This window comes from Rhipicephalus sanguineus, chromosome 4 (assembly GCF_013339695.2).
Source record: "Rhipicephalus sanguineus isolate Rsan-2018 chromosome 4, BIME_Rsan_1.4, whole genome shotgun sequence".
NCBI classification, from domain to species: Eukaryota; Metazoa; Arthropoda; class Arachnida; order Ixodida; family Ixodidae; genus Rhipicephalus; species Rhipicephalus sanguineus.
This window is the reverse complement of record NC_051179.1, coordinates 57,946,583-57,967,153: the sequence shown is the minus strand read 5'-3', so window position 1 is coordinate 57,967,153 and position 20,571 is coordinate 57,946,583. Positions and strand designations below refer to the sequence as shown.

Genomic DNA, 20,571 nt, shown 5'->3' with positions numbered 1-20,571 from the left:
GTCCGCACCCTTTGTGGAGTTTTCTTGCCCCTCACCAACAACCGTCGTCTGGCTAGTTAGCGCTTCCTTTCTTGAAAACTCAGCGCTCGCCGCTTTCCTATCAAGGTGCTGTTTAATAACACGCACGCCATTCGTGCCTGGAAGTACGGCGCGCCCGGCGATAATGCAAGGAAAGACACCCGAGATTGATGGTTATTGTTTCGGGACAGGAATACGCCTCATAGCACGCAGAGATTTGGCGAAAAAGAAAAAAGAAAACAAGCGAGCCAAATGCTGGATATCGTTTTGTGGGAAAGAGATGCCTCAAATACGCCCCCTTTTGTACTGCAGTGTACAGTGCTACATAATACAGGCACGTATAGCGGCGTTAACTATATTTACCCAACCGATACTTCGGAACGGCTACCTCTAATGCGTACTGGCAGCCTCAGTGCGTCATTGGTATGCACGACGAGTTCGCCTCGCGAGGACGGCGTATGCAATGTATAAGTTTCAGAAGGCTTCATGTAGAGCGGGACATTAACGTTCAACATTACGCATGTCCTTTACAAACGCGTCCTAACATCTCCTAAACACAATATTATTTTAAAAAAAAGGATACCAAGAGCTAGACGGCTAGTGCGAATGCTTAAAGCGCGCCGCCTGGCAAAAGCGCTCCCTTTGCGAAGCGTCGTCTGCTACGCGGGAGCAAGGTAGGTGGCGCCATGCTCGAAAAGAGAGTGCGAAGGAGAGGAAAACGAGGAGGAACGCGAGCGGAGGAGGAAAGTGTCGCTACTTTACGAAGTTTAAGGGGCTTTAGGCCAAACTGGTCATTATCTGCATGTGAGCTTATCGTCAGATTCTTTTTGTTTGTTTGTATTTGTACGTGTTAATTTTTGTAATTTGTCCGTGTTAATTTACTATTTCTCAGGGCCACAGCGACATCATCCACGAATGATTGCCTGTAAACTTTGTAGACGTCAACGGTCATACTGGTACTCGCAATTATATGGCACATGCATGCATGCGTAATCAAGGGACAAAAATCTGCTGTGTCCCGTGACAGCTAGTAACCCCTTGCCAATCTTAATGCACTTTTTTGCATGACACCGGTGTACTGCGGCGAAAGCGATTTAAGCGTTCCGCACGTGATCAGAAAACTTTCGAACTGATGTCCTTAGTTATTATAGTTTTCTTTTCGCAATGCCACTAGCACTGGTTTCTCAAGAGATATATGGACGTGCCCGTACAAGTGGGCAGATTGCTCAAAGTTCGGGTGCCTGCCAGGCAAATCGAGAGAGTTGGCAGGTATGATACAGTACGTGCATGTATAACCAGGTTAGCACAATATTACGGCGATCCGAATCACTCACGTGATCCCAGTAATCGGGCGACAGGTGCGGTTCATCCTCTCTGAACAGCTCCTCCATACGGGCTTCGAGTAACGAACGGCTCTGAACCCAGCGCTGCAGCTGCTGCAAATATGCTGTGCCTGTTCCAGTGAGCAAAAGAAATAAGCAGAGTGAGGCCTCAGTGCACTTGCTGCATTGCTCAACTCTTCCTCTATCTACAACTCAGCAGCTACTAGCCGCAACAGTATTGTTCATCAAATAAGCAAACAAGAATAAGGAGAACTGAGGAGCTCTATTTTTACAGTGAAATAAACACAAAATCAGAACAGACAGAACCATAGGTCGGCAAAAAAAATGGAGCTCACTCAGACTCACTCAAGAACTATATTTTGCTCTGAGAGCTCACTCGGACTCACCAAAATTTTCCTCAACTGGACTCACTCGAACTGAACCCTCACCAACATATTACTCAGCCGGATTAACTCAGACTCACAGCACCTGAGCCTGAGTGAGCCTGAGTGAGTAGACTCATGAGTCCATTAGCTAAAATTAGATCTTTTGATAATGGTGTCCATGCTCTTTAACACCAATATCTCACATAATCAGCACTCTACGATATGCCTTTTGATCTTGCACCTTCAAATACCAGTTACCAGTGGTTTTAAACCAGTAAAAACATTTTTATGAAATACACAACTCACACGAGATATTTTTACTAAGAACTTCCTGTGAAAGAGATCGTGGAGGGAGGTAATAGCACCCCCCTCACCCAACTCACACCTCTGATCAATATACTGAGGTGGTGTATGAATGCTGGTGCGTTCAAATATGTGTGAATAGACTTGAGTATAAACATAAGCCAATATAAGGATGATAGTAATGATGAAGATGAGTAGATAGGACCACAGGTTGGCAAAAAAAGGTGGAGCTCACTCAGACTCACTCAAGAAATATATTTTGCGCTTAGGGCTCGCTCAAACTCAGACTCACCAATATTTTCCTGAACCGGACTCAGTCGGACTTAGACTCACTAAAATTTTCCTCAACCAGACTCACTCAGACTCAAACTCGCCAAAATATTACTCACACAGACTCACTCAGACTCAGACTCACCGTCTGATCTGAGTCTGAGTGAGTCTGAGCGAGTTGACTCATGAGTGAGTGTCGGCCTATGGATAGAACACATGGGAAGTTAACTGGTATGTTTACTAGAAATGTAGAAATATTTAGTAAGAAAGGAATACGAAAGCATACCAAGCGAAAACTTCATGTGCGTTGGAGCTGAAGTCACATTTTTCGCATGATGCCTTCGGTGCTTTAACATTAGGCCACTGCCAAACGGCTGCTGACCCATGAACTTTATGTTTGGTATGTGTTCTGGATTAGCCTTGGGTCGGTGCCACATACGGCCATTGCAGTAGCTGTGAAATGTGATCTCAACTGTATGTCCACGTAGTACATGAAGTGATGTAGCATGTGAGCAGGCAACAGAGCAATAAACTTTCACATGCCATTTCTTGGCATCAAGGCTGGCAGTCAAAGCATGTACTACGTATTTCACTATCTATATGAAGCACATTAAAAAAAGAAGGAAAAAGACTCCAATGGTGAATTGCACGGGTTCATTTGAAATTGAAAACAGATTTTTTTCTGGCTTATCACAAGCTTCACCATAGCTATTGGGTTAGAAATTTCGTCCCCTTTCCCGAAACGAAAAAAAAAACTATTTTTGACTGGAACAAAACTTAACCAAAACATTATCTATTATTACGTTTCAGAGTGAAAACCAAATATTTATCAGTTTTCGGTTCAAATGAAAAGTTGGCAATCCGGAACAACCAAGGTCTTGCAACGTGAGCATTAACGCATATTTCAGGGGGCAGTATTAGCATGTATCTCAGGCAGGGATTCCAAAGTAAAGATGTAGTGAAATGCTGTTAAGAACAAAAAGAGCAACCGGACCTGCATGTACATATTTAGGCAAGAGGCCCTTGGTGTGCCAGCCACACAGGCAATGGTGGAGAGGGCATTCTCGGCACTGAACTTTATCAGAACAGCAGTCATGCATTTTAGAGAGTACGTACACTCGACGACGTGCTGCTTCTGAGATCATGCTCAATCCCTCAAAGCAAAACATTCAGCCTGCTCAGAGGATTCGTAGTTCACTGATGAAAAAAATTAAATACTACGTCTTTATTGTTACTTTAATTAAAATTTTTGTATGCAAATAAAAATCATTACAAACCGTTACGCATCATTCTTTTTCTCGTTGTGGAACAGAAACAGAATGGAGCTTTTTTCAGTGGAACAAAACTAAAACCAAAACGAAAAACATTTCCTTCCGACATCCTGCCCCTGAATATTACAAAAATGACAAATTTTCTGAGAGCTCCCTGATTTATATGAGTTGCTCAAAAGACACTGCTATGACAACCCACCTGGCTGGACATCCAAGAAGAGGATCTCGCACAAGTGCCAAATGTGCTCGATGTTTCTCAGTAATTCGTACTGCACATGGAACGAAACAAATGAGAGTGTGCAAGACTGGGTTAGTCAGTTCCACACAGCGTCTAAGGCGAGACAGACAAAAATGAAGTACACTCAAACCTCATCATAACAAAGTAGCATCTGCCACGAAAATAACTTCGTTATATCCGAAAATTTGTTATAAGCATTTATTTGTAACACTGTAGCTATGACAAGACTATTCTTCATTTACTTCGTTATAACCGATAATTCGTTATATCCGTGTTCGTTATAACGAGGTTTGAGTGTATTATGGAGAGAAAAAAACACACTAAAAAGCACTATGTGGTGTGAGTTTGTATGCCTGTTGCCTTGTTTTGTGTCGTTTGCCCTTAAAAGTTGAGAGGCAATATAATTGTGGTAATACGACGATCACAAATCATGCACGCCACAGCAACATGCAACTCTGGAAGAACAGCATCCCCTGTGATCTCCCCGGTGCAAGTTTTGTGCAAGAGTGTGCAAAGCTTAGGCACTGTGAAATATAAAAGCATTTTGCTTTTACTGACAGTAAGTTGGCAGTGCAGTAAGGGCTATGAAACCCAGCACCCTGTTCAGGGCTGAGTGCTAAGACATTGCTCCTCTGCATTGTGCCATGTTTGGTCAATTAGTTCTCAACTGATTCTTGTGGTATCTCCTTTAAATTTGTATCACAAAGCTTCAACAAAGCATTCATGAGATTATTCTGTGGCGTTCCCTGGTGTTTGTGGGATTGTATGTGCTTCCCAGTACTTCGAATGCAGCCGCATCTCAGCTCATGAGATGTTTACACGTGCAGTGGCGAGATGGGTCACTGTACTGATTCCATGTGATCACACCATTAAATATGCACAACTCCACACGTGACTATGTACACATTGCGAATAAGCAATTTATTGTTAGCACAGAAGCCATTAACAGGCACCATGCTTGAATTTTTACCACACAGACCTGATCGAAAATTTATCTATGCCTATAAGACGCTATACATCAGCCTCTATGTCTGCTATCAGTGTAGCGCATAACAAAGACATCTTATTCTTGTATGCAATGCCATTGCAATAAGGAATAAAGTTCATGCACAGTAAAATACTATTTATAGAAAAAAAAAAGACTAGGGTGATTGATGACCCAAAGCAGAGCACTGCGGAGACAGGTCGCATTGTCTACTGTTATCACTTGAAGCACGTTGGAAAGCGATGTGGGGAATGCTGCACCTGAACCTGCATGTACGATCATGGCATCTTTGTCACCAAGGCCGTGAATGGTCGGTGCTCACCTTTGCATAAAAATCCAGCCTGCTGTCCTCGTCTACCGATTCCATTTCGTCTGCAAATAAGATGGCACACAATGTAAAGGGTGCATTAAACGGCGAGACGTCACATTCAACAACATTGATGGTATGTAATGTACACAGATTACCGCAATATCAGGCGTGTTTACCCACCACATCTTTCATCGAAATGTTGTCCACCCGCGTGTCTGATCCATGCATCGTACAGTGAACTGTGTGTTTCTTAATTGTGATGACTACACTTTCTGCTCCTCCATTTATGTGTTACCCCACAAGAGTGAACAGGTTGTGATGACGACAATAGGTTAAGACAAATGCCATTGGTTGTAGCCCTATGATTATAATCTCGTTTCTTTCTGTATGTTCTATATCTATTCATCAGCTCACACAGTACGAGCAAAGTTAAGCAACTGTGAGCAGCAACCGCAGACAAATGAAGATATTAAAGGCAAACCATCAAATACGACATGCTTTTCGTGCAATAGACAGTTTTACGTCAACTGTGAAGTCACCCGATTTCTGCACCTCTGCTAAATGGAAAATGCCATTGTAAACTGGTGAACCGCAGAAAATTGAACACTTTCAAGAAAGCAAGCCAACTGACAACAGTTTGACCATCATCTTTTAAGCTGTTGTAAGCTCTCATGCAATATAGTGACCCAAAACTGAACATTTGTATTTGTGGTGATGCAGGTGAATCAAGTATTTACCAAAAGAGAGTGCGTAAATGCGATGAATATAAATGCACTAGACCATTGCTCACAAGCCAACCAACATAAAAACACACGCACAACTTTCTAAAACATATTTCAGTATGTCATGATTGACACGCGTACAATATACAGAAGAATTTTTATCCCAAACCTGCAGTTTTGATTTCTTTGCAGCCATTATTAATATTATGTTTTGTCACACGAGACTTGAAGTACACTCAACTGCACCAAAGACAAGGGACTCTCTTACAAGAGTGCAAACAACGATGACTAAAATGCAGATCATGATCATGTGAAACGCTTTCATTGAGTACTTTCAAGGCTCAAGGCATCAACTTTCGTGCCTTGCATCTGTTGTTTGCGCTGTAGTTAAAGGCTTTCATTAAAAATTTTCCTTAACTGTATTATACGCCAAGACAAACTTATCTTCCCATTTTTGCTGTCCCAATTTATTATCTCAGATTATATTTTGGTCCATAACATACTCAGGTATAATTGCAATGGTTTACATATGGCACCATTATAACATTCAAACATGTTTTGCTGGTGCAAAAATTTGGAACTATATTGCTAGCCTAATTAAACGTCTGCCAAATATTGCACCATTGCTCAATAGGCTCCTTCTTTCAAGGAGCTATGAGATTCCATACGGAATTTTTATTACTACTCGCAAATTCCTGTCAGTATTGTAGTACTTGCCACACTGATGCTGTACTTATATTGTGCTAATTCATATTGTACTCAACTTTTTTTGCAATGGATCCTTAACTAGCCATATTGACTTTCAATAAAAGATGTTGTCCCAGTCATTTTGTATACCTTTCATGCAATAAAGCAACGCTTGTTTCTTCTTATGAATAAAACGTATGTTACACACACCGTTGAAAGAATTGCTTACCCTCGCAGCTATTCCAGCAGACATTAAGGGTGGCCCGGTAGCTCCTACTAGTCGTTACTAAGCTGCAAGGAAAACCAAATTGAACATCAGCAAATCCCAAGGGGCAAGGACAACAAAGAAATCATTGTAAAATGCAAAAAATTCTTCAATCCTCACTACGTCAATGATTTGTAAACATCTTTACATGTTCGTGACACTGCAATAAGGATGCGTATCTAGCACATCTTGCAAGTTATGTGTATTTAAACATATTGCCAAATAGTATTGCAAACTATTGTCAACAGGTGTTATTAAACCTTATACTTGTAATACGTGAATGTTGTAGTCACGAACTTGAAGCCCATCCAGTGACAAGGGTTTTTTTCTTCTTATGTTTAACGCCATTTTGTGAGGACAGACCTGTCTTGCACTCATGTGCCACACTGCAAGCACCACAGACTAGAACCATGAGGGGCATTCTTTGGAACGTTATGCAATCAGGAACTAACTCAGCACTCAACTTTGAATGCACCTCACCTTGGATGTGCTGTTTCTCCTTTGATCTCTGCAGCAAAATTTTGCAAGTCAAGGAATACGGCTGCAGAGCAGAAATAAGAAGGCAGGGTTACAACATGCGTATGAACGCAGACAAAAAAACTGCAGCTTAAAGAATGTACAGGGCTCACGCGACAAAACGCAACAATTTAGGGCTAAGTGAAGCAAGTGTTGCAATAAGGTTGCCATGTAGGCAAAGCGGTTGATTTTGTTTCGTATGTCTTCCCTCATGATCTCGACATGACACCACTTGTTTTGCTGCTAACAAAAACAAAAGACCATTAACAATAAAATGTTATCCACCATCTCACTTCACTATGGGCAGACGAAACAGCATCTTCAAACTTACCCCCTTGCAGCAGCTGCTGTCTGTAGCTGTCGTCAGATGATGACGCAAATCCGTGCAAGAGCCATCTTTGCAACAGACCGGTTTGTTTCATAGACAAACACAAGCTCGTGGTTTTTCTTAACTAGCCAAGCAACTGTGCTGAGCGTTACATTAAAAGGTATCGACAATAAAATGTGAGCTTTCTGCAATGTTAAGGCAAAAACAGAGCAGTAGCAAGTGCGAAATATGTTTCCCCAAAATTTGCAGCTAACAATGCCGGTCCCTTAATGCAGCTGTTTAGTAGTAGTGGATGAATAAGATTTTAGAGGTATTCGGGGAACTTAACTTCAACTTGTTTAGGGGGACTAATTTGTTCCCAAGCAATGGTTCGGGCATTGCTCATTACAGTGTCATTCACAAGTCTTGACGCATTTCCTAGACTGCAATAAAGCAAGTGAGCATTCACTATCACTAATACTGCTACAAGTGTTTCTTGACTGTATATATACTATTCTTCAGCTTTGTTTAAAGAAACAATTCGATGGCACCAATCCAACTTGTCCTTTTATATTAGTCACTGCAGCATAGCTCAATAAAAGAATTTCCGATATGCGCTGCTGCAAATTCACATCGGAAGGATACAAGCACTAGAACTGTTCGGGTTTACAACACCACAAATTCCTCAGGCACAATCACAAAGCAATACCTTAATCATTATAAAGTTGAGACAGTAGGGAAAATTGTATTACTGCTATACAGTTCCATTCTTTCTTTTTTATATATGTCTAGTTTTGTAGTCATTCCAATGCTAACGGCACTGTGACAATGTTACAAGAAAGGTTAATGAAAGTACCATTGGCCATCTTGGCCAATGGTGTTATAAAACACTATAATCAACAGCGGTAGAAACGAGGAATGTCGGTGTAGCCGAAGCGTGACAAGGGGATTTGTTGCGGTCACATCAGGCCACTCTGTTTTGTCATGCAAAAGAAAAGCTTTATATGTGCATTGGTAAACTCACATGATGATTCGTTTACCAGCTGCCTCATCACCCTGTTGTAGAGGGAAGTGCTCCAACAGACATCGTGCAGGTAGCCGGCATTTCGTTGGCCTTGCTGTCTGGTCCGCCTTTCTAAGAAGAATAATAACAAAACACACAGATATGCAGTCTCTACCTGAAAGACAAGTCCACCAGAAAGGCAGCAGACATTCTATGCACTCTACTTCGCACTTAGCAGGCTAGGCTATAGAAGCTATGTAACGTACATTCGTACAAGCCACACTTCAGGCATTTGCAAGGATGTTATTTGTGATCTGCAATGCTTTCTAGAGAACAACTAGCTGATATATAACAACTACATGTGGATGTGAAGTTAGGTCAAATTGCGTACAACTGTGCGCCCTTCATGCTTGTAGTAAACAACGTGCTATGTTTTGACAGCGAACACAAGTTGTGCACTGCGACTGTTGGTCTCAGAAACAAGTCACGCCGCACTTGTGGCGGTAAACAAATTGAGACCTATGATGCCTTCCATGCGTGTCCAACTTTGCAGCATAAAGGTACCAGTCTTAAAGGGGTCATGAAGCACCCCTTGGGCTGATTGAAAAAACACATCCTGCGGAAAGCTGACACGGCTATGAACTGCTCTGCCAAATATTACAGTCGTGCGCGCCGCGTAATGGCCACAAGCGGAGCGCGAAGTTGCCGTTTCCCCAGGCACCCTCTTTTCAAACAGAGGCCGGTTCTCACTCTCGTCGGTGGGCAGGGCGTCTGTCCGCTGTACGTCGCAAGAGACATAGCATGCTTATTGGCCGATAGCCGACGTAAATCGAGAGCGGCGTTCGGATCAGATGCGCTTCTTGCCGCGGGGTGCCGCCACTTGCCGGCGCCGCACCCCTCAGTACACGGTAGCCGCACTCGCGCAAGCGAATCACAGCGGGAGAGCGATCGCGTTTCATGACGCGCGCTGGCGTAACTTCTTTCCCCCATGCCATCCCTCCCTGTCTAGCTTCCAGTGCGCTCGCCGGCACGAGAAAAGAGAGAAAGCGCTGGGAGCGTGTGCCAAACCCCCGTAACTCCGCTGATTCTTGACGGATTCGAGAAATTTTTGCGGCAATTGATTCAGGAGGCAGTACACTCCGATACTGAGGCCATTAGATCATTACTTGGAAAAGTGGTTCATGACCCCTTTAATGCCAAATGGATGTGCATGGTGAATACCTGCTCCTTTCTTTCATATGTGTGACATGCTATTTTTTGGTTGCAAATAAATGTGAGTAGAGAGAGAAGGCCTCTGTAGCATTTCCTGCAATGTAAAAATGTAGGTAAAAATGCGAGAGGTACTGGGATCGATACCCAGCACCTCCACCAAATGTGATGAGGTTTATTGATGTACTGAGGTCACGACGAAAAGGGACCGTACGCTAACACAGTGTAAGGCTGGCAAAGGCGGCACAGGCTCTCGCGCAATCAGAACGCGGGTCATTTTTCGTCCTCCTTCACAGGCGCATACTCGTTCGTGCATCTGCTCCACTACAATAGTAATACCTATGCTGCATCACACATAAATTTAGCCGTGGAGTCAAGGCAACAACCAGCATGATCCGAGTTAAAAGCAAGGTTGCTCAAATGCATGCGTCCCAATGAGAACGTTGTTTGCTCAGCCTATTCGCCAAGAGATCGTGCTACAGGTGGCAGCACCATCACCATGTTAGTGTGGTTAGCAGTCAGCGGCGCAGCACTGTGAGTGGTTTGAGCCAATTGTCGGCGAATGAAGCGCATTAAAGGGGTACTGACACAAAATTTCGCGGCCGAGATAGCCTGCTGGATCGATTCCCGTGTATGTGCGTGTACGATCTGCAAAATATCGACAGCGAATAAAGCTTGGAAGGTATTTTATATGAATTTTGAAGTTCGCGAGCGCGATCCGGCATTCTAGGCCGCACCTGGTGCATTGACACCCTCGGAGGTGACCCGAGGTGACCCCCCTACTTCCCCTACGTAACCGTTGCAGCCGGTACAAGTTATCATGACGTCGTAGCCGCCATTTCTGTTTTGACGCGCTTCCCGACGAATCGCTCCTTGCCAGCGTGTCAAACCTGAAGTGATTCGCCACGTCGAAAATTCCTTGCATCCCCGCCACAAGGAAATCGTCGCCATCAGACGACGATGAGCCCGGCGACGACAGACCGCGCGGAAATGCGTCACTGTTCTGTGTGCTCACGTGACCGAGCGTTTCACTCGCTAGGTGGTGATAGTTGCACCCGGCGGCTTGTCGTTTTTAGAGCTCTGTCAAACCGAAACTGAGGCTGTGTCGATAATGAGGAGCTTGTAATTAATCATTTGTCGCGCGCTGCAGCCAACGATGTGCCGTGTTATGACTAACAGGCCCCCAGCAGCACATTGCAGCAAAAAAACGCGGGGCGAAAGTTTTTGTGTCAGGCAGCCTAATGGTGATATATATGCCCTCCACTGCCACATTAATGCACTAAGCTGGCCTAACATTCTTATTACGTGTGAGAGAAGTGCACCCTGTCAAACAATAGGGTGCTGGCCTTCGGTGACAGTCGTGCTTTGCACTATGCTCGATGTTTTTTCTTGTTTCATTTGTACGAGTTTAGCTTGTGGTCTGCCTATACTACAATATAAATGATGTTGCATGACTGAGCCAATTAAGTACTTACTTTTTGCTTTAGCAGCTAAAAAAAAACTGCATTTATGCGTAATTAGTTCAAGTAGAACTTTGTGCACTCTGCTTTTCTGTGTGCACGGATACGTGCACAGATGAGTTCATGCTTTGCGGTATTACAAGGATTTCGAAATCGCCAGCACTTCACGAGAAGGTGTCGTTAAAATTTTGCATTCACACCTCGACATTTAATATTTCTTGCGTTTATGACGTCACCAAATGCACTGTGAGACGTGCTTAACGACAAAGTGGCATGCACATTGAAATGACTTTGGCAAATGGACAGTACAATGATTACACCTAGCGTTATACCGACATGTGCATGCGTTCGCTTATTAGAGTGTATAAAGCCTCGGAAGGCGAAATGCTTGAGTGTATGGTGTAGGTATGCGTACAAGCATTTGATACTGTGCTAACACAACGGTATAAGCTGCCCTCTGAGAACATGCATGATGTTCGCACACATGCGAACACAGTTTGGCTAGCAGACGATGCAAGGAGCCATCCACGCTATGGGGTTTCATCCACTCGCCGCATGATGCCGCCTCTGTTCGATCTCGAGGTCAATATTATTAAAGGATATTTCACAGCTTCCACTTCAGTACAGAATTAACGCAGTAAGAATGTAAACTTATAGCAAAACTTTGAAAAGTAATAGTGCGACGATTTTTCTTCATATCTTGGGCATGCTGTCTAATATGAAGTGGAGCAGCTTATGCATGAGCATTCAACAAACGCATCCAAGCAGTGAAATTTAAATTTTTTTTTGTGAATATGCTGAAGCCTCAAGCTTTTGTTTGCAAGTGTGTTTGCAAAAAACATACAATAGAACTTATACAAAAGGTACCTTGATGTTTGAAATATAACAATATCTTCTACCAATCTTGATTTCACTGCACACAATGTATCTTTTTGAGACAATATAGTGAAGTAGTAAATGTATTAATATTAGGCGAGGCAAAATGGACAGAGGTGTGGACATTTGCGTGAAGCTGACTGATAGTTTATGGTAGGCCTATTGTATTTGCTCGCATGCACTAGCACTGTAGGCTACCAAGGTAAGCGAAGGTAATAGAGGTAATCATTTCTCCCACATTTGTGGCTAAACCAGCACTGAATCTTTTGTACCCTTCTTTAAATTAAATGATGTCCAAATCTGTCTCATGCCTCTATGCAAAACCTCTGTGGCAAGCAAGTACAAGAAGCATCACTAACAGTGACTTAAATCACATGAACATGACCTTTTGTGAGCAAATATTGTTGTTAAGCAGTGACAAATACTGATTGACCACTTAACGAAGGACAGAATATAATGCACCGACAACTGTTACGCTGATATGGAAACTGTGCTATGCAGGCTTTATTAGCACTCAGAGATATTCTCCCAAATGAGGCAGCTGTCAATTTGAATACAAACGCTCAAATTTAGAGGAGGTTATGATGAAATTAATGTATACTCCCTCGGTGTTCCTGTACCACGATGTTATTGCATATGAAAAATGCCAATGATGTTGAGGTGATCTTGGCAGCGAGACTCCCTACACTGTTGTGAGCAAACAAAATTACGGTCTAACATCAGCATAATGTGATTTTGCTATATAAATGTCACATGGTTCAGTACTTTTTCACTTACTCCAGCCTTTACAAGTACCAGTACCTTTTGATGTTGTTATTACTTACAAAGTTTGTTGCGACATAGGGTATTCTTCATAAATGCTTACTGGAAAAAGTAATGCCGTCCAACAAAATTTTTCAAGAAACCTGTGAGGTAACTTTTACTGCTGAAACTTAGAGGTCTCACCTCAACAAAATATGTGATTTATCTAACTTATTAGTCGCAAGTCCGAACTCGATAGATCGCTTGCCCTGACGTCACTGAAAGCACCCTGTTGGAGCACAAGCATGGGTGGACACGACGTTTCCGATGTCACATTAACATTTTGAAAACGTCACATGCAGGTTCTATCGTTATTCACACAAAGTGACGTTGCTGCCGCGTTGTTTTCACATAGACGCAACTTATTTGTCATCAAAGCCGCCATCGTGGAATCCCAGTTCCTTTCAGAAGCTGAGTCCATGACGTCACGTGCAAGCCATCTGTACATTGTGGTTCAAATGTAAACATGTTTTAGGTGTGCTAAGACCAGAAAAAGTGGCAGCACCGCTCCAAGGGAACATATCTCTACTAGCCCGAACTTACATTTTGTTTAAACAAGTTTAGAAACATGTGCCACATGACATCACCAGCAGACATGACGAGTATCAAGACTTGCGTTGCTGTTTTGTCGTTGGCCTGGCTTTGCACTTTACAGTACCATACCCCATAGCAGACTCCATCAACGGCTCTCCAAAAGATGACTGCGGGTTTCATCCATTTTCCTGCCGTTTTGCAACCTCTGAGTTGATAGTCAAAATCTCGTGTTGTCCCCCTCATTCCTCAGGCGTTCCTGACTTCTTTCTTGTGTCCGCGTTTGCACGCCCTGTCTTTTTAGGATGTTTAACATGCGTGCTTTTGCTCGTCACAGACGTTTTGCAGCTTACACTTCGTGGGCTCACCAGGACAACTGCGCTTGCACAAGTGACAGTGTTTGCGAAGTTTCAGAGCTAGGGAAGTGAGCGGTAGCCACAGGACCGAGCTTACTTTCACAGTGGAACATTGAAACACGCGTTGTGGAGAAGTGAACAGCAACTGAGCCTTACCCTTCGAAGCCTGGGGGAAAACCATGAGGGAATTTCCGATTCCCCAAGCAAAGCCGGTTCTGCCATTCTCAAATGCATGGTCGCGTATGCGACACTGAAAACGTATAAACAAGGTTCACGATCAAAACACAATGCTGACAGCGATACCTGTTGCTATTACGTTAGGAAGAGAGACACTAAACAGAGAGCATTTTCATAGACCAGGGGCGTAGCCAGAAAATTTTTTCGGGGGGGGGGGGGGGTTCAACCATACTTTATGTATGTTAGTGCGTGCGTTTGTATGTGCGCGTGTATATACACGGAAGCAAAACTGAAAATTTTCGGGAGGGGGGGGGTGTTCAACCCCCCAACCCCCCCCCCTGGCTACGCCCCTGTCATAGACGACCCTCGCGATCACTCGGCTTTCCCAAGTGTGTTGAAGCGTGTAAAAGAGGTGACAGAACGAACACGAACACCTGCGACTTTGCTTAGTTCAATACACTTCGCTGACATGAAATACCATGACATGTAGGCCTACCTTCCAGCATGTCACATATAAAGTTGTAGATGGAGTGAAACTACCTTTATCGGCTTTAGTTTTGGTATTTTACGCGCACTAAGAGCTCTTAGGTTCTTCTTAAGGTGATGGTGGCAGGTAAGAGGCACTCACTGGATAAAGGTATAGAACAAAATATTGTTTTCAGCTTACCCGAAGGGAAGTTTCGTCCTCCGAAAAAGAATGCATGCTGCTGTTTTCGTTTCAAACAGCCTCGCTATTATTCAACGCTTGCAGAGTCGCACACGGCCTGCTAATGCTCGTGCCGGCGACTTTGAAAACGTGATGATGATGATGCCAGAAGTTGTATGGTGTATGTTCCTTGTCAACCCTCAGAAGACCCTGTATTGTTTTATTGTTCATTACTTTCCATTGCAAGCTCAAAGTCTATTCCCGAATATGAGCTTTAAATCTCAAAGACTTTGTTTTTGTGCACGTAACATAGGAGTCGGAAACACGTCATGGCCAACATATTTCTTGTTTCGGTTTTGATTTTCCACTGCGCAGCCTGCGCCAACGTTGCCTGCGCGTAAGGTTAGTAACTCTACCAACATACCTCTAATAACAAAATTCTATCAACGTAGAACGAAGGCGGTAGTGGTGGTGGTGTGGAACTTTTGTGTAAATAAACAAACGTTTTACACCACCACTAACGCTTTCGGACCGTGGGTACGCGAGTTCAAATCCCGCCTCGTCAAGAAATTTTGTTTTATTTGTTTATTCTCCTCCTCCTCTCCACTTCTATTAGCATCGTAACCACTCGGCTATCCAGGCACGCTAGCAGAACAAGCATTTATGGAACCGTATCACTAGTGAATTGCTGTGGGCGAGACAATGATAAAAGGATAGAGAGAAAGCATAACATAGCCTTGCATAGTGTAATATAGCAAGGGGTGGGGAAGGGAAGTAAGATTTAGAAAGGAAAGGAGGGGACAGAGTAAAGCACAGCACAACCTTTTGCATATAGTGTAGCAAGGGGAAGGAAAAGGGGAGGGGGGAGGGTAAAGCATATAGTCTTGTATAGTATAATATAGCAAGATGTAGGAAAGGGAAGTGAGGGTGAGAGAAGGGAGTAAGGGAATGCCACCAGTTTGCTGTTTCCTCAGTCTTCGCACCACTAGCGCATAGCTGCACCATTTTTTTTTTTTTTCATGCGCAAAAACAAATCGGGGGCGTTTCTCCATCCCGAAAGCAAATCATGTGAGTACCCCATCTGATAATTATTTTTGAGCTGGCTTGCAATCTAACTGTCCATTAGGTGAAATACAGAGGTGCTATTTTATAGCGCGCTCCTAAACTAAGAAAACAAATGTTTAAACTAGGAGATCGAACACTACATACTTCATATTTTTGGCTCAGTTCACTGAGGCTCTTGATGTACCATCGTTTCAATATTCCCAGAAAGCCTAAAAGGGGCCCTGCCACACTTTTTGAACATGGTCAGAGTTGACAGATTCTAAAAATTTTCGCTGCAGTCGATTCGAGAGAGAATACACTCCTGTAATGAGGCCATTTGACGATTACTTGGAAAGTGTTGCAGGGCCCTTTTAAAATCTTCTAACTTGTCTTGGCCTATGCCAAACACACCCTGATCCTCAACTAACGACGCACAATTTCTGATGCCTGCTGGTGTGACACATTGTGCTTTCCACATTTTAAAAAGTCTTCAGTGCAATGCTTCGGGTCACCTTGCGTCCAAAACCTGTGACAGCCTGTGATCGCTCTCCAACCAGGTTTGGGGCCTCCCAGCGAGTGTGTACAGGCCGATTTCTAGTCTTGCTGCTTTTTTAAATGCGAAGCATTTCTTAGCGAACCTCTGGCACTTTGAGCGTTTCTATCTACGTATCTATCTATCTATCTATCTAGCCGCCTACATCTGGGTGCTCTCATGATCGCCTCCTTAACTTGGTGTAGACCAAAATTTGCATGGGGGGGTAAGAGGATTTGACGAATATGATTGCCGGGTCATGACATGAATATCGTGAAAATCTTGTCGCGTACGTCGTCAAACCCTTTCCACTAGACACGTGTGGCACATACCCGTTTACCACGGGCCGCGGTGTACGGGTATGCGCCACAGGTGATTGACAGTTTATATACCCAGAAACGGCGAGAACAGACATTGGTAACTTAAATGCTAGAGCGTTAAGGAAAACCAACATCGGCAGCGTTGACTCAACGAATGGAAAGAATGAAAATTAGGATCCCAGCAGGAATCGAACCCAAGCATTCTGCGTGGAAATCAGGTATTCTACCACTGAGCCACGCCAGGTCTATAAAATGGTTTGGAAAAATAGCCTACGCAGGCGTAATATCGGTGCAACGTCAATTGTGGTTGTGGTGCTGGCTATCTAATATTACAAGAAAGCAATAAACACTACATGATACTCCGACGATCTGTACTCCTACGATACAGGCGTCATATCAAACGTCTGTAGTTCCAGAGTTGGCTCCGCTTTTATAGCAGTCTAATAAATATTACGTTTGTATTCCTATAATTTAGCAAGCTATATTGAAGCATTGCTCGACCCCGGAGGAATACATTAACGAAAGTTACATATGATATCCACATCACCGCACTGTAAAGTGCACTTCGTCCACCAGAACGACGCAGTGTCATCTTCATTTCTTACGAGGCTGGGCGATGGCCTCATGCTGACAGAGAATGATGCCAGATTGATTGACAGCCGCTTTGTAGACTAGGCTACGTAGGCCACATACGCCCAGGTAGTCTACGAATATGACAAACACCATCCACTGATGTTGGTCTACGTAGCACTATCCAGGCCTACCAGCCCCGACGGTCTATGCCTCACCAACGCTAAGGGTGGCTTCAGGTTCTGACATGTCGCCGGCTCTGTCGACAGACAATTTGTCGACGAAATGACCGAGGCCTCCACGACTTCCAACAGCTTGCTATACAACATATTTCACTACACATGGACCCATCATCACCACGATCAGGACCGGATCCATGGCCGGTTACCCTCACCATGTACAAGTCTCTGTCGCCGAAAGGTTCTTGCGGGATCTTCAGTCAAGTGGCCAGCTGCTGGTGCTCACTGATCACGGTGATGATGCCCTTGTTCAAGAACTGTCAGGAACTTCTTGCACACATGCACACGGGTTCGTGAAACGTGCGTGCGTTCTCGGGACACGTATAAGCACTACATATCAGCTTACCGCTTCTGGTGTAGGTAATACCCACGTTGCCATTGGCAGCGTTACCCAACCGGTTATATAACACATATGTCGCTCTTCAACATATATATGTGTGCGTATAAAATATATACAAATATTTAGCGTCGTTTTGTAACGTGTCGCTCAGTAAAAAAAAGTTCCGCCACAGTCACCTACTCGCCGCATGCTTCGCATAACATCGACTCCCACGGTACGTGGGATCTGCCGAATTTTTTTTAGTGGTTTGTTATGTGCTCAGGACACATTGGTATCTAAAAGCACGTGCTCAGTCACATTTGCTGGACATTGAGCTACTCAGGGACAGCGTTTCTTGGCAATGAAGAGAAGGCTACAGAGCCGAACTACCCACAACTGCAGTAAAAATGGCGTCTTCAAGTGAGCTCTCGCCACCCTCCTACTTTTCAGACGACTCGCCAAAGCAGCTCGTGACGAATTTCACTAACAAATGGCTGTCTAAGCCCGTGATGACCGCTCGCATAATCAAACGGACGTCACGGGAGATACAGAAGGTTCACAAACCAAAACAGGGGCGTAGCCAAAACTTTTGTTTCCGGGGGTTCAACCATACTTTATGTATATTTGTGCATGCGTTTGTATGAGTGCGTGTATAAATGTGCAAGCAAAACTAAAAAAATTCGGGGGGTTTGAACCCCCCCCCCCCCCTTCTCCCCGGCTATGCCCTTGAACCAAAACCGCGAAGTTCGGAACGCGCGCCGAACCGAACTTCGCGGAGCAGTACATTTGCAGTAGCTTCACCCCCGTAGCCTTTCCTTCATTGCCAAGAAAAGTTGTCCATGAGAGGCATAGCTGGCACTTCGCACACAAACTTCTGCATGCAACTGAATTTTGAACATGTCAGCATAACAGTGTATAGTTTTTGCCTAAAGATGTGTTGAAAACCTCTTGGTTTAATGAAAGTTTATGGCGCCCTCAATTGCCAATTTGAATCGGCACAGTACACTGGAGTGTTCTGGAATCTCAGTCTGGCTGCAAATCTCTGTTCGCTGCTAATGATTTCGTATCAGTGATGCTGTCTGAATAGAACTGTGAAGTCTTGATTCACACTGAGCAAGCCACTTGTGTACCAATTGCTCCGTACAAACCAACGTTACTAGAACAAACTCAGTTTCAAAGCTCCGTATCTCCGCCAGCGGAGGAGGGTGGTCCGAACGGCGGTCGCGAGAACTAGCGGCGCTGCAGTTCCGTCTTGCGCCACTATCGGCGCGTCGTCTGCTGCCACGGCATAACGCTGCGGTCCGCCGCGCAGTTGCTCGCGGCAACTGCGCGGCAACTTTCTTATTGTACTAGTTAGGTGGATACTTAGGTGGATATGCATAAGGTCGTCTGTATGCATTGGCCCGCGTGCGCTGTTCATTGATTGGCTAAGACTCGATGTTCGGTCTATATTGCCACGCCCACTTGTTTTATTTTGATGTATTCGGGTTTGACCAGCAAGGACGGTTATCAACGCTGTCCGCGAAGCAGTGTTCCAGAAGCTTCGCGATTGTAGTAGATCGTTTTGGTAAGATTGCGCGCCGCACACGAATGTTCCAGCTTTGTCGAGAGATAACGCCGCCACCAGCGATATCGCTGGAAAGTTCGATAGCGCCTGTATAAAAGCCGACGCCCTTGACTGCTTGTCAGCTGATCGACGCTCTGTTCGCCGCTATCAGTCTATTGCTCTAGTTTGACTTTGTTTCCCGGCCACAAGCTCGGCCAAGTAAAGAGTTTTATCTCGGACCTGCTGACTGCTGCCTTCGTCGATGTCACGACCCTGTGACAATATTTGAGCTGTCTACGTTGCGCTTAACTTCCAAGCATAGGAGTTTTTAAGCGAATGAGGGTTTTCAGCGTAATTTTTATAACTACCACCACAATTTTAGCCGCTGCCGTCTTATCTAGACCAAGAACAACCCAACACGTTTGTAAAAGCCTTTATAGTATACAAAGAAGCGTACTTACTCGAGATACAAAAACGTTCTAGAAAAACAGTACTCGTGTTGTCTACAATTTATTGAAGAAAACTTTCTCGAAAAACATCACCAATGCTTTGCAATGTTTACAAGACACGCTTTCGTGACGGTTAAAGGGATACTGACCCAAAATCGGAAAATTTTACGAGAACTCGGTAAATGAAATCTCAGTGTGCGATTATATCGAATAGATGTCGTCTCTGAGCAATTTTTTCGGCGGATAGTTGTATTTTCGGTGTCTCATCTTTATACGTCGCATCCTTCAACGGTGCCTTAAACAAATCGAACAGATCGGCCGTGATGTGAGCACCGAGCAGTTATTCGCGCGTACTCTGTCGCTAGAAGAGTCGTCAGTATTCAACTTCAGTTTTTCAACTTCACCGAGCAGATGTTTCATGCCCGCAGCACTTCTTACACTGTACGACAGCCGTTTGCGTTTCGTGCTGTAGCCGTTCACAAAGCAGTTAAACTGCTCGTCAACTACAATTATCTTTTGCACAAGTAAGTCTCCGTTCCCGAAGCAAACTGTGGGATTGGGCTAGTTGGTATTCCATTATTGCCCCGCCACGGTGGTCTAGTGGTTATGGCGCTCGAATGCTGACCCGAAGGTCGCGGGATCGAATCCCGGCCGCGGCGGCTGCATTTTCGATGGAGGCGAAAATGTCGGAGGCCCGTGTACTTAGATTTAGGTGCACGTTAAAGAACCCCAGGTGGTCGAAATTTCCGGAGCCCTCCACTACGGCGTCTCTCATAATCATATCCTGGTTTTGGGACGTTAAACCCCAGATATTATTATTATATTATTCCATTATTAAATTGCTCAGCGCAAAAAAATTGACACGGTACACATAGGAAAGACGAGGACCAGCG

The 20,571-nt window shown here is 44.2% G+C and overlaps 1 protein-coding gene across 2 annotated transcripts in view; it reads right to left on the bottom strand.

Annotated features, from left to right (window-relative positions):
- Positions 1–14,809, bottom strand: part of LOC119390041 (nuclear pore complex protein Nup85) — a 48,006-nt gene extending 33,197 nt beyond the window's left edge. The window contains exons 1-8 of one of the 2 annotated variants that reach the window (XM_037657561.2): positions 14,681–14,809; positions 13,993–14,086; positions 8,625–8,735; positions 7,258–7,318; positions 6,742–6,803; positions 5,116–5,165; positions 3,770–3,839; positions 1,353–1,471 (exon numbers count right to left, since the gene is read on the bottom strand). In XM_037657561.2, coding sequence (XP_037513489.1) covers positions 1,353–1,471; positions 3,770–3,839; positions 5,116–5,165; positions 6,742–6,803; positions 7,258–7,318; positions 8,625–8,735; positions 13,993–14,086; positions 14,681–14,716 — 603 coding nt within the window. In that variant the 5' untranslated portion in view covers positions 14,717–14,809. Of the gene's footprint in view, positions 1–1,352; positions 1,472–3,769; positions 3,840–5,115; positions 5,166–6,741; positions 6,804–7,257; positions 7,319–8,624; positions 8,736–13,982; positions 14,087–14,680 lie in introns of both variants that reach the window. The other variant, XM_049414627.1, reaches the window with a different exon arrangement.
- Between the last annotated feature and the right edge of the window lie 5,762 nt (positions 14,810–20,571).